The sequence below is a fragment of the Macaca mulatta genome, chromosome 1 (assembly GCF_049350105.2).
Source record: "Macaca mulatta isolate MMU2019108-1 chromosome 1, T2T-MMU8v2.0, whole genome shotgun sequence".
Classification (NCBI taxonomy): Eukaryota; Metazoa; Chordata; class Mammalia; order Primates; family Cercopithecidae; genus Macaca; species Macaca mulatta.
The window spans coordinates 162962961-162977454 of NC_133406.1; the positions used below are offsets into that span (position 1 = coordinate 162962961).

General features: G+C 36.2%; 1 protein-coding gene across 48 annotated transcripts in view; it reads left to right on the forward strand.

The window, feature by feature from the left end:
* The window catches only part of ZZZ3 (zinc finger ZZ-type containing 3), a 122028-nt gene that overhangs the window by 104195 nt on the left and 3339 nt on the right, over positions 1-14494 (forward strand). For 26 of the 48 annotated variants that reach the window (XM_077953920.1, XM_077953752.1, XM_077953967.1 and 23 more), the window contains 7 exons: positions 688-835; positions 923-1038; positions 1742-1813; positions 3148-3249; positions 3916-4011; positions 6650-6802; positions 13958-14092. In XM_077953920.1, the coding sequence (XP_077810046.1) occupies positions 688-835; positions 923-1038; positions 1742-1813; positions 3148-3249; positions 3916-4011; positions 6650-6802; positions 13958-14092 (822 nt within the window). The remainder of the gene's footprint in view (positions 1-687; positions 836-922; positions 1039-1741; positions 1814-3147; positions 3250-3915; positions 4012-6649; positions 6803-13957; positions 14093-14494) is intronic. The other 22 variants (XM_077953928.1, XM_077953844.1, XM_077953864.1 and 19 more) reach the window with 1 other exon arrangement.

A 14494-nucleotide genomic window follows, 5' to 3' on the forward strand; every position in this document is an offset into this window, starting at 1 on the left:
GCCTAGAATGGAATTTCTTTTCACTTTATTTCAGAAATAAAGATGTGATGTTGACCATCTTAATAATTTTTTATAAAAAGACACAGAAATATATTAAATTAAGAAACTTTAATAACCATGAAGTTATTAGTGTCTGAGAATTTTTTTTTTTTAATTAAAAAAGTCCTATGTTCTTTGGAAAAAAATTTTCCTACTAGGTTTAATTTAAAAGGTTGATTCTTCTATTTTTCTGGGTTTGTTCATACAAACTCAATTTGCCTATTTTATTTAGGTTTATCATATTAGTTATGTTGTTGACTTGTAACATGTTTGTTTTAGTGGACATATAAAAAATTCCTCTTAGTTCATATTAATGAAACTGGTGATATATATTGGTATATGGAATGCAGAGAACATTTATGGGTTGTTAGTTTTATTTAATATTACTATCATTATTTTAAAAGACACTGCCCTCCATCTAGAAGTAGTACTTAGGTTTTGCTAAATTCATTTATTCACTTACCATCTTTAGCATTTAATATTTAGACTATATTAATTAACTTTATTGTCATTTGGATTTAAACATGAATAGAAATGCCCCGTTGATTATTTGGATTTGGAGTCATCTGAAAATTTGACTGTGGTTGATTATTTATTTAATTAAATTTAGACTTTTACTTTATCTTGTTTTTTCTCCCCTGCCCCCAGGCTGATATAGGGCTTCCGTATCCACAGAGAGTTGTTCAGTTGCCTGAGATCGTATGGGACCAATATACCCATAGCCTTGGGAACTTTGAAAGAGAATTTAAAAATCGTAAAAGACATACTAGAAGAGTTAAGCTAGTTTTTGATAAAGGTAAGAAATCATATGATAAGAATGTAAGTAGAAAAATATCTGGCAATGTTTTGCTTTAATGGTTCTGTATGTGGTCTTATTTTTCAGTAGGTTTACCTGCTAGACCAAAAAGTCCTTTAGATCCTAAGAAGGATGGAGAGTCCCTTTCATATTCTATGTTGCCTTTGAGTGATGGTCCAGAAGGCTCAAGCAGTCGTCCTCAGGTAAGCAGTGTGAAATATTGGAGTAGGAAAATTTGAATTTTAGACAAAACATTTTAACATTTTGTGGTTTGTGTTTTTAAAATTAAAGCGGTCTTTCACTGGAAGGTAAAGGAGATAGGAACTTTGAAATTAAGAGAAATTTAGATTGGAGTCCTAACTTACTAGCCGTGAACCTTCAGACATCATTTATGTTGAAGTCTCTAAGCTGCGGTTTCCTTTTGTATAAAATGTAGTTAATATTACCTATGTTGTAGGGTTGTTGCTGAGGATTAAATAGGTAGTGTATGCAATGTGCCTAGTACAGTATCTGACACATAGTATTTAGTCTAAAAATAGTAGCTCCTTTGTGTGTAGTGAAATGTGACCAGGATTTGAGTCCTGGCCTTGCCACTCTTAGTAGATGACCCTCAGTGGACATGTTACTTTTCAATTCTGAGCCCACATTTCCTTTTCCTTTTTTAAAACATGAAGTTACAGTACTATTATGTATTTCACAGGATTGCTGGGAGTATAAAACCAAACGAAATAAAATAATGTGAAGGCATTTTGTAAACAGTAAAAACAAAAAGCATATACATTAAAAAAAATTTACTCAAATATTTCGAAATTAATTTAAAAATTCCACAATTTGTGTGTTATTTGGCTATATCACAGGTTAGATGTTGTTATTTTCTCTCTGACAAAAGCCTTGTCTTACGTGCAGATGATAAGAGGACGCCTGTGTGATGATACCAAACCTGAAACATTTAACCAATTGTGGACTGTTGAAGAACAGGTAATAGATATTTCAAAATTGTGTAGGCTTAAAAAATAAAAGTAAACAGTTAACATTACAGTCAATATTATGAGGCTTACGCCTGTAATCCCAGCACTTTGGGAGGCTGATGTGGGTGGATCACTTGAAGTCAGGAGTTCAAGACCAACGTGGCCAACATGGTGAAACCCTGTCTCTACTAAAAATACAAAAATTAGTTGGGCGTGATGGCGTGTGCATATATAATCCCAGCTACTCGGGAGGCTGAGGCAGGAGAATTGCTTGAACACAGGAGGCAGAGGTTGCGTTGAGCCAGGATCGTGCCACTGCACTCCAGGCTGGGCAACAGAGTGAGACTCCATCTCAAAAAGAAAAGAGTCCATATTTTGAGTCAGGTATATATTGTTGTTTGTGATACCTGTTAACCATGAGTTTTAAATATTTAGACTTATTTTTGTATACCTTTTTGCATACTTCAAGAATTTTGGATTTTCAGAATGTGTAAACTCTTGTTTGGGGATAATTTTAAAAGAAAGAACCTGGGTTTTGAGATGGCAGTAGAAGTGGATGGAATAAAATAGATGTTTTTGTAATGTAGCTTTGGGAGAGAGAAAAATCTGAGGCCAGTAAAACTGAGCTTCAAAGTGCATTCTTATTTTTGTTGTCAAAGGGAGATGAAGAAGCCAGTCAGCGTTGGCATACAGCTAACATTTTTTTTGGCTAATGGCTAGGGTTGTTAGTGGGTGAAGTTTGAGGCACATCTTTGTCTCATATGGTTATTAACCCCACAGCTATACATTTAGCAGTTTATAAAAAGCTTTGGGAAATCTTTATTTATTTCAAGCATCCAGATTTTTCTGCATCTTCTGCAACTATGAGAAGATATAGGAGACAAGAAGGAATATTAAAATCAAATATTTGAATAAAGGACCACACAAAAGAAGGAAAAGCTTCTTTTAATAGTTGAAATTTAAGTGAATTTGCACATTTTTGTTAAAACAGTAAGGGGAAAGACATAGTCTAGTAAGAAAAGATGGTCAGTGGAAATCACTAAAATGTGTAATCTACCAATTTGTTTACTTATTTTCTGTTTTCTTATGAGATCTTTTTACTTACGTGAATAGAAAACTTTTGTAAACTCTTTCATAAGTTTATTCTCTAATTTCATTGTTCCCTGTGAAGTCTTAAGTTTCTAACTAGAAATTTTTCCTACCATGAGGGTTTCTAATAATGTAACCCCCAAAGGTGGGAGAGAGTATTACACTTAGAAATGAAATGTGAATGTATTTATTTAGAAATACAGTCTTTAAAATTAAATACATATTTTCTTAAATTTGGTCTTGGGTATGGCTTAGAAAAAACTGGAACAGCTACTCATCAAATACCCTCCTGAAGAAGTAGAATCTCGACGGTGGCAGAAGATAGCAGATGAATTGGGCAACAGGACAGCAAAACAGGTAATTGAGGAGATGACTGCAGATTGCTGGCATGCTTTTGGTAGTTTTTTAATAAAGGAGAATAATGCTGACATTGGGCGATCTGCCATAACACTTTCAGCTACAGAGTGCTGTAGTATGTGTTGTTGTTGTTTTTTTTTTTTTAAATTGTATATATTTTTGTTTATTTCAGAAACAAGTAACTTGAGATACTTCTGCTTTGGAGCATTACGAAATATTAAAAAATGAACATATAATGGACTTAGTTACTCTTGAATGCTTACTAAGTATACTAATTGTAAACTTTTTGGTTATACTGTGCAAACAGGTTTGTTTCATTGCCTTAGTATTCCCTGGTTGTCTTTCTAAAAATGTATCTTGCAGTTTACTCCTTCATATTCCCATCTATATTAATAGATGTGTTTTTATACTACAGACGCAAGTGTTCATAAGTTGAAATATGTGTTTAGCTTTAGAATCAAATTTAAATTTACTTGAATAATTTTTGTTTGGCCTAGATTTTAAAATATATGTGTATTTGGTGACAGTTTATTGTTATTTTTAGATTCTTGATGAGTATTGAATTCTTAGCATTCATTAGATGCTCATGTACGTTTTAGTTTTTAAAAACAACTCAGGTATTGTACGTCATCTCATTGTGTTAAGAGACTTGTCATGTTTCTTTAGGTTGCCAGCCGAGTACAGAAGTATTTCATAAAGCTAACGAAAGCTGGCATTCCAGTACCAGGCAGAACACCAAACTTATATATATACTCCAAAAAGGTAAAAGAAAATACATGAAAGTAAACTGTAGATTAAATTTATTAAAGAATGACTATGTAAAAATGTACACATTTGACAGAATAGTGTTGCTGTATTTTAAAACTTCTGTTCATTCTAAGCATTTCCTTATATTGTGCATAAATGCAGGGTAAGGACTCCATTATTGCTACTCAGTGAAATTCTGTGAGCTTTAATGATTCTTCATTATTTTCTTAGGAGTAATATGAATGAGTGCTACTTGAAAGATTTTAGATTCAAAATATGTTAGAAAGGGCTTTGTGAGGGTAAAGTTTTTAGGATATTTGATTATTTAATAAATACAATCAATTTCTGTTTTGTAGATAATGCTATATAAATCCAAGAATAGAAAGGTTTATTATATTCTAAAGCCAGGCACAGTGGTGTGCACCTGTTGCCCCAGCTACTTGGGAGGCTGAGGCACGAGGAACACTTGAGGCCAGGAGTTCGAGTCCAACTTAGGCAACATAGAGAGGTCCCATGTCTTTAAAAAAATAAAATATTTAATCCTTACTACAATTCTTGAAGTATAAATAGTCTTAACCATCTTCACTTTACTGACATAATATTAATAGCTGTTATATTGAGGGTCTCTGAGCCAGACTCTACTGTTCTAAAACCTTTTATTAGATAAGGAAATTGGGCCCTCGGGTATGTTGAGTGAATTATCTGGTCACTTAGCTGCTAAGTCTGGGAACCACTGATTCTCTCTCATTCTGGTGCCACGCTTTTTCTACTATTCTCTGTTGCCTTCTACGGTGGAGAAGCTACTGTTTCTTTCCCAAACAGGACACTACATTAAAATGTAGCCAGTTTCGGCCTGGCACGGTGGCCTGTAATCCCAGCACTATGGGAGGCCGAGTTCAGTAGATCACGAGGTCAGGACCAGTCTGACCAATATGGTGAAACCCCATCTCTACTAAGAATACAAAAATTAGCCGGGCATGGTGGCACACACCTGCAGTCCCAGCTACCCGGGAGGCTGAGGCAAAAGAATCGTTTGAACGTGGGAGGTGGAGGTTGTAGTGAGCCGAGATTGCGTCACTGCACTTCAGCATTGGTGACAGAGGGAGATTCTGTTTCAAAAAAAAAAAAGGCCAGTTTCTTGTAATAGCAAAAAATAAAGACACCTAATTGGCTGTTTTAAGTTTCCTTAGTAAGTTATCCTGGTACTTTCCCCTCCCCACCACTGCCATCTTTCTCATAAAGAGAAGCTAAGAGTATATCTAGTGCTGTTACCCTTCCATACTGAAGCTATTTAATGTACTTTTACATTAAGAATATTGTCTATACAGTTTCATGTTTTACACATTTAAAAAAAAATTTTTTTTAACCAAGCTTTGGAAGCTTGTTTTAATTTGCCAATTGTTTTAAATGTTTTGGATTTCCCACCAAATATAGCATAACCTGTGCTGGATATGTAGAGTTCATCCTATAACTGTGGAATATCGGAACCTTATGTTAATCGGTATTTAATGTAAGAGTTCTAATTTTCATGGTTAATTTCTAAGCTAACGTTATAGATGTGTTGTAACCATATGTTTTCATAGTTAACACTGGATAATGATAACAAAAGGAATACTGGAGAACCTACATGTGTTTTTTTCCCTTAGGTGTACTGTATTTTGGCTGTGAAGATCTAGTACAGCTATATTTACAATGATTGCTTGCCATGGTTAAAGTTTAAATCTGGAAGCAGGTGAAATGATGGTTCTCCATGTAGCTGAGGGTGTTCTTTGTGACTGTGCTATTGATCAAGACAGGCAGGCAGCATAGTGGTAGAAAGTGAGAATTTGGGCACCACACAGGCCTAGTTTATAATCCTTGTTCTACCACTATCTAGCTGCAACACACTGAACAAGAAACCTAACTTCCCTGTCCTCAGTTTTCTCATCTTTAAATTAAAGATGATGATAACTACTTTATAGGAATGTTGTAAGGATTAAATGACATTAGCATAGAGCAAACTTGTCCAACCCATGGCCCACATACCACCTGTAGCCCAGAACAGCTTTGAATGTGGCCCAGGACAGATTGATAAACTTTCTTAAAACATTACAATAGTTTCTTCTTTTTTTTTAGTGTTAGTGTATTTTATGTGTGGCCCAAGACAATTCTTCTTCTAATGTAGCCCAGGGAAGCCAAAGATTGGACACCCCTGGCATAGAATAAGCAGTCAATCAATGTTAGATAAGTATTTTCAGATATTCATAATGTTATAGATATTTTCCTTTTATTGGGTAGTTTTATTCCTGGCATAGGCCACTTCATCCTCTCTGATCTTCTATAAGATGATCATAAGAGTTCAGTGCAGCCAGCATTTGACTGCCAAGAGTATGATAAATGCTGGGGATACAAATATAAGCTAGATACTGAGCATGTGGTTCATTTTACCATTGTTGGAGTATTTCCCCTACATTTAAAAGAAATTTTTTTAAGGCTAGTTATGCTTAAAATTAAACACAGAAAGCATAGAGAAAGCAACAACATAAGAGTATGCTAAAGGATAGAGTGAAATTCTTCTGATAGACTTGTTGGAAGTAACATTTGTATTTTTTATATTTCTGATTCTTGTAATGATTTTTCACTGTCCCAATTAAAAATTTGTTTTCTTATTTAGTCTTCAACAAGCAGACGACAGCACCCTCTTAATAAGCATCTCTTTAAGCCTTCCACTTTCATGACTTCCCATGAACCACCAGTGTATATGGATGAAGATGATGACCGATCTTGTTTTCATAGCCACATGAGCACTGCTGTTGAAGATGCATCAGTAAGTTACCTATGTAGTTATTATACACATCAAGGTATAGAAGAGAGTAGGATTTTCTAATTATTCCACTCTTCAGAGAATGTTGGTTTCTTTTAATGAACAAGTCACATGTATAGTTTTTAAGTAATGTGCTTTTGTGAGGAAAATTTCAAACATATACAAAAATACAATAGTATAATGAACCTTAACAATTATCAACCTGAGGCTACCTTATTTTAATCTCTATTCCCTCCCTACCCACCTCAACTCTGCTCTGGATTATTTGGGAGCAAGTCCCAGATACTACACAACATAATTTTCATATTTATAAAAGGTAATTTATTATATAGTGAAATGTATAGTCACCGTTCATTATTTTTTTTCTAATTTGTTCATTCAGGTTTGGATCCAAATAAAGCCCATAAGCCACAATAGGTTCATTCTCCCTCTTTCACTTTCCTTTTTTCCCCTCTCACAATGTTTTTGTTGAAGAACTGGTTCATTTGTCCTGTAGAATTTTCTAGTATGGATTTTATTGATTACATCTTCTTCTTGTCATTTAATCTGTTCCTCTGTTTTCTGAACTTCCTGTAAATTCATAGTAGGTCAAGAGCATTGATGAGATTCAGATGTATTTGTTTGTTAGGGTGGGCAGGACTACTTCAGGTTTACTTTTGTCAGCCTGGTTGTCTCTTTTTTTGGCATAACAGCCACTGATCATTGCCTAGATCGATTAATTCATTAGATGTTACAGAATAGTGATTATGCTATCATTTTTTCATTTACTTGATGGACTATTTTATAAAGTAATCTCCCTGCCCCCCAGTCAACTATTTGGTTACTCTGAGGTACATATAGATAATTGCTCGATTCTCCCTTTATTTTCTTTTTCTTTTTCTTTTTTTTAGACAAAGTCTCGCTCTGTTGCCCAGGCTGGAGTGCAGTGGTGCGATCTCGGCTCACTGCAGCCTCTGCCTTCCAGGTTCAAATGATTCTCCTGCCTCAGCCTCCTGAGTAGCTGAGACTACAGGCGTGTGCCACCATGCCCAGCTAATTTTTGTATTTTCAGTAGAGGCTGGGGTTCACCATGTTGACCAGGATGGTCTCGATCTCCTGACCTCGTGATCCGCCTGCCTCGGCCTCCCAAAGTGCTGAGATTATATATAGGCATGAGCCACCATGCCTGACCTATTTTCTGGTTTTTAAAATAATGAGTTCATTTTGTCATATCCTTCAAAGATGACCAATGAGGTTTAAAAATTTTTTTGTATTCTTATAAACTATTGGCCGTAAATGTATTTAATGTAGTTCAATTCATTGATGTTACTGCCTTTGTTAGTGTTCAAACTGGCCCATTTTTGGATAGTTGTAGCCTCTTTAAATTGGCTTCTAAGTTCTTTTGATAAGACTCTAATAGTGTTTAATGGCTTCTTTAATACCCGTTTTAACAAGGAAAATCCAGGCTTGTCTTGTATATTTCCTGCCTCAGACCCAGAGTCAGTCCTTCTTTTTACTGGGAAATGGTATTTAGAGACTATATCCTGACTGTAGTAATGTTACTTGCTGTTGGGTTCACCATTGTTTCTAGGCCTGTTAATGGACAGAGCTGGGAAATATGATACATTTTTATTTTATTTAAGGATGAAAGACATCATTAAGTTCATATTTTAATTTCAAATTCAATTTAAGAACTCTAGGACTTTTATCTACCCTAATTGATCTTAAATATGTATCTCCTTTCTCCAGGTTAAAAGTCACAGTTCTCACTTCCTTTGTCTCACACTGCTCAGAACAATCTCAGAATATATTAATAACCAACACTACTATTAATACGGTTCCTGAAAACAGTTTGTTTTTCAGTTCTTTATTTTGTCTTTTATATATATATATCCCTCTACAGAAGTAAAGTCAAATTGGTTTTTAAATTATCTTGGAATAAATAATTCCTCTCAGTTGTTGCCATGGTTGGATATTAATTCACTTTATTTACTTTACATATATGGGGATTTCTTTTTGTTGCTGTTAATATTTTTTATTATTTTACTATTCCTGAAATTACTTTCTCAATATTTAACCGGATTCTGATTCTTTGACTAAAGGACATAAAGATTACCCTATATCTTCCTTAATACTCTGATTATATAGAATTGGAAAAGGATATTTTAATGAAAAGTTATCAAATAAAAAGTAAGCTCCTTTGTTCTATAGCTAGATTAATCAAATACTGATTGTATACTTTGATATCAAACCACCTTAATAACTGTATTCATAAAAATTTTTTAATTTCCTTTTAAACCTGTCTTTTGAAAAATGACTATCTGCTGTGTCTTAAACATTAGCATTTATGTATAATTTCATACTTTGTGATGATTAGATTTGTACATCTGAGAAATGTTTATTTAAATTTACTGTTAGGCTTTGCTAGGGGTTAGATACATAGTTATGAACAAAATATGTCTGATCTTTGTGCTCATAAATTGTAGTCTTGTGGGAGAAGATAAATGTGTAATCACATCAGTAAATCACACATTTAAAAAAGTGCCTCAGACCAGGCACTGTGGCTCATGCCTGTAATCCCAGCACTTTGGGAGGCTGAGATGGGCAGATCTCCTGAGGTCGGGAGTTCAAGACCAGCCTGGCCAACATGGTAAAACTTCGTCTCTACTAAAAAAAAAAAAAAAAAAAAAAAAAAAATTAGCCGGGCATGGTGGCGCGTGCCTGTAATCTCAGCTACTCAGGAGGCTGAGGCGGGAGAATTGCCTGAACCTGGGAGGTGGAGGTTGCCAGGAGCTGGGATTGCGGCTCTGCACTCCAGTCTGGGCAACAGGAGCAAAAGCTCCATCTCCAAAAAAATAAATTAAAAAGTGCTTCAAAGGAAAAATAGATGCTAACATAATTATTTAAGAGGTACTTAATTTAGATTGAGAGTTTCAGGGGAAGACCTGAGAGGGTGACAGTGAAGATGGTACTTGAAGTATGGATAAAAATTGGCCAGATGAGGAGTGGTGGTGGAGTACTTAAAAGAAGTACAGTTTGGCTCGGCGTGGTGGCTCACAACTGTAGTCCTAATACCGTTGGAAGCTGAGGCAGGAGGATCACTTGAGCCTTAGAGTTCAGGACCAGCCTGGGCAGCATATCGAGACCCCATCTCTACAAAAAAGAAAAAAGAAAAAATTATTAGCCTGGCATGGTGGTGCATTCCTGAAGTCCCATCTACTCAAGAGGCTGAGATGGGAGGATTACTTGAGCCTGGAAGATTGGGCCTGCAGTGAACCTGGATGATGCCACTGCATTCCAGCCTGGGTGACAGAGGGAGACTCTGTCTTAAAAAAAAACAAAAACAAAAAGGCCAGGCACGGTGTCTCATACCTGTCATCCCAGCACTTTGGGAGGCTGAGGCGGGCAGATCATGAGGTCAAGTGTTGGAGACCAACCTGGCCAACATGGTGAAACTCCGTCTCTACTAAAAATACAAAAATTAGCCGGGCATGGTGGCGCATGCTTGTAGTCCCAGCTACTTGGGAGGCTGAGGCAGGAGGATCGCTTGAACCCAGGAGGCAGAGGTTTGCAGTGAGCCGAGATCGTGCCACTGCACTCCAGCCTGGGAGACAGAGTGAGATTCCGTCTCAAAAAACAAAACAAAACAAAAAAACCCAAAACCCTCAGAAAAACCCACAAAAAAACAAAACCCAAAGGTACAGTTTGACAGATTGGCAAAATACAGTAGAGTGGATTGGATTTGATGTAATTTTTGTTGTTATTGAGTTTATTTATTTATTTAAAAATGAGTGCCAGTTGAAATTATTCTGATCACTTTAAAATAGCTACTCAAAATGTATATTTATGAAGCATCTTTTGGAAGAATTTATAGATTTTAGTTTCTCTTTTCAAAAAGCAATAGCCAGAACAATTATTTATATGTTATTTACTCTGTGGCTTCAAAATCTTTATACAGTTTTAGCTCCATTTGATATTAGTCCCCTTTAAGTAAGTTTAAAGTGATTATGATTAGGAAATCTATGAGGTTTAAAAAATTTTTTGTTTTAATTATGGTAAAATACACATAACATGAAATTTACCATCCTCACCATTTTTATAGTATAGAGTTCAGCAGTGCTACGTACAGTCACATTATTGTGCAGCCAGTCTCCAGAGCTCTCAGCTTACCTGACTCAAACTCTGTACCTATTAAACATCTCCCCAACACCCCTCTTTCTAGCCTCTGGCAATCATTATTCTGCTTTCTGTATCTATAAATTTGACTACTCTGCATTCCTCAAATAAGTGGAAGCAATATAGTATTTGTCCTTTTGTGACTGGCTTGTTTCACCCAGCATATGCTCTTCAGGGTTCATCCATTTTGTAGCATGTATCACAATTTCCTTTTTAAGGCTGCATTATATTCCATTGTATGCCACATTTTTATCCATTCATTTGTTGATGGATACTTGGGTTGCTTCCGCCTTTTGGCTATTGTGAATAATGCTACTGTGGACATGGGTATACAAATATCCTGCTTTCAGTTCTTTTGGGAAGTAGAATTGCTAGATTGTATAGTAATTTTATGTTAAACTTTTTGAGGAACCACCATATACTGTTTTCCATAGGAGCTGTACCATTTACATTCTCACCAGCAGTGCACAAGGATTCCAGTTTATTTACATCCTTGCCAACATCGGTTATTTTTTGTTTTCTTTTTTTAGTAGTAGCCACCTACTAGGTGTGAGGTGATTTAACTTTTCTTAACCTTAGCCTTGCTGATCACATGTAATCATATCCTTAGCATTTAAATGCAAATTTAAAAATTAAAAGTGTTTACACTCTTTGCATTTGCAAAATACCTGAATTAAGTAAATTTCATTGTGACATTTCTTACTATATTATCTAATTATTTGGGTCACTTATTTATTAGTGTATAGCATTACTTTTGTTGTCTTTCTCAGTGGTGACACAGGATGGTAATAATCATCTAACATCTTTAGTTGACAAGAATTTGAAATGGATAGTGGGGACAGGCGCAGTGGCTTGTGCTGTAATCCCAGCAATAAGTGAGGCCTAGAGGAACAAATTGCTTGAGCCCAGAAGTTCGATACCAGCTTGAGCAACATGACGAAACCCATTTCTACACACACACACACACACACACACACACACACACACACACAAATTAGCCAGGCTTGGTGGTGTGCACCTGTCATCCCAGCTACTCAGGAGGCTGAGGTGGGAGAATCGCTTGAGCTTTGGAGGTTAAGGTTGCAGGGAATCCCACCATTGCACTCCAGTCTGGGTGACAGAAACCCTCTCTCAAAACAAAAACAAAACAAAGCAAAAAAACAGGAAAAAGTGGGAGACAGATCGATGAAGTGTGAAATTGTAAAGAATCTTTTACTCAGCTGAAGACTTTGGACTTGATGCTGTAAATAGTCAGGAAACCATTGGGAACTTTTAAGTAATAGTAGGGGCAAAGGAGGGGGTGGATACTAGAGGACCGATTTGAGAGAGATTGTAGAAGATATTAAGAAATGACAGGATTTGTTACATTCGATATAAAATGGAGTGAAAAACTGAGGATAACACTTAGATTTCTGACTTGGGCTGCTTTGTGTAAGCTTTTGTTTTCTTGATGTAAAATAACATAGCACTTAATACCTAATGTAGCAGGAGGAATGGGTGGGGTAGGGCTTGTCTGGTCCAGGATTGGGAATTTACAGAACATGGATCAGAGAATTGCGGATGCTTTTAGGAAATTAGTGAGCATGGGATCAGTCATGAGTAGCAAAGGAAAGAAATGGATCCTGGGTGGCAGAGCACAAATGAATTGGGAGAATAGGAAGCAGAATAGTGATTAGAAATTTCAATGAGGTTAAAAAAAAAGCTGATTATTTGGGGTGAGAATATGAGAGAAGTAGGAATAACAGTGGAGGTAGGAAATCTAAGCTTAATATTTTGGATGTAAAATACTTAGAGTTGAAGGCAAGGTCCAAGGTATGGCTGTTGGAATGGGAGACTCTGAGAAGGAATGAAGATGAAGATCATTTCAGTAGAATCAGTCTAAGATTAGAGGCCAGAAATAGCGAGTTGGGCATCTGTGATAATCTTGAAGTTGTCTAGGATGATGAACCACAGTGTTGTCAGCAATTTTAAATAGACGAATTTTGCATGTTAACATTTTTGAGTAGAAAACTGCTGTCAATTGGGAGGTGGGGGATGGTCCTGAACATATGTATCTAAAAGTTCGGAATCATAAATAGACTTTATACCTTGAAGACCAGTTTATTAAGGGATACTTCAATTTAATATATTATTTTTAAATTTTGAGACGGAGTCTCGCTCTGTCTCCCAGGCTGGAGTGCAGTGGCATAGTCTTGGCTCACTGCAACCTCCGCTTCCCAGGTACAAGCAATTCTCCTGCCTCAGCTTCCCGAGTAGCTGGGATTATAGGCGCGTGCCACTGTGCCCAGCTAATTTTTGTATTTTTAGTAGAGACGGGCTTTTGCCATGTTGGCCAGGCTGGTCTTGAACTCCTGACCTAAAGTGGTCTGCCCACCTCGGCCTCCCAAAGTGCTGGGATTATAGGCGTGAGCCACCGCACCTAGCCTGCTTAATTCATTTATATAGTTTTTACTGTTTATTTCTTTTACAGTCTATTGTAAATAGTCATCTTTGTAACTCAGTTCATCCTGTTGAGTAAAAGAGAAGTGTTCTACTTTGATCATTGGGAGTACAGAGCAAAACACAAGAGCAGAGATTGGTTTGTTTATTATTGAGAAAGTGTCATGTTTACAGGAGCAAATGTAAGAACCTGTTAGATTGGAGAAGAGAAACTTCCTTAAATGAGGGAGAAGTAGATTACAGGTCACTCAGGTAACCGTGAAAATGTAAAGATGGGATTGGGTTTGCAATAGTGTGTAACAGAGGTGAGAATCATGGCCGTGCTTCCCTTTTACCTGCATTGAAGTAGTCTGCTACAATTCAGAATTACTATTGTGTTTAAAGAAAAGTCCTCCAAAAGCATTAGTGGAAAATACTGCTAATAGCAGCACTAATTTTCTATGAGTACTAAAAGGTATTTTAAAAATGAAAAATATCAGTAGAAAAATATTCTGTATCATTATTTCTTACCCTTAATTCATTTTCATTACCAAACCAACATTTTTATTTTGTTTTTTTTGATAGGATGACGAAAGTATTCCTATTATGTATAGGAATTTACCTGAATATAAAGAACTATTACAGTTTAAAAAGTTAAAGAAGCAGAAACTTCAGCAAATGCAAGCTGAAAGTGGATTTGTGCAACATGTGGGCTTTAAGGTAAGTTCTACTTAATTTTAGTATTCATTTAATTTTATTTTTTTATTTATTTAGAGACAGAGTCTTGCTCTGTTGCCCAGGCTAGAGTGCAGTGGCATGATCTCAGCTCACCGCAACCTCTGCCTCCTGGGTTCAAGCGATTCTTATGCCTCAGCCATCCAAGTAGCTGGGATTACAGGTGTGCGCCACTACGCCCAGCTAATTTTTGTATTTTTAGTAGAGATGGGGTTTCACCATGTTGGCCAGGCTGGAGTGTTCATTTAATTTAAAAGGATGATAAGAGTTAAAGTGGTTTCTGTAGTGTTAAACTCCAGAATTGCTAAGCATGTAGGAAAAAAGTTTATCTTTTATCCCATTCATTTATACAAAGTAGTGGTGCCATCGTTCCTGATGTGAAGAGTG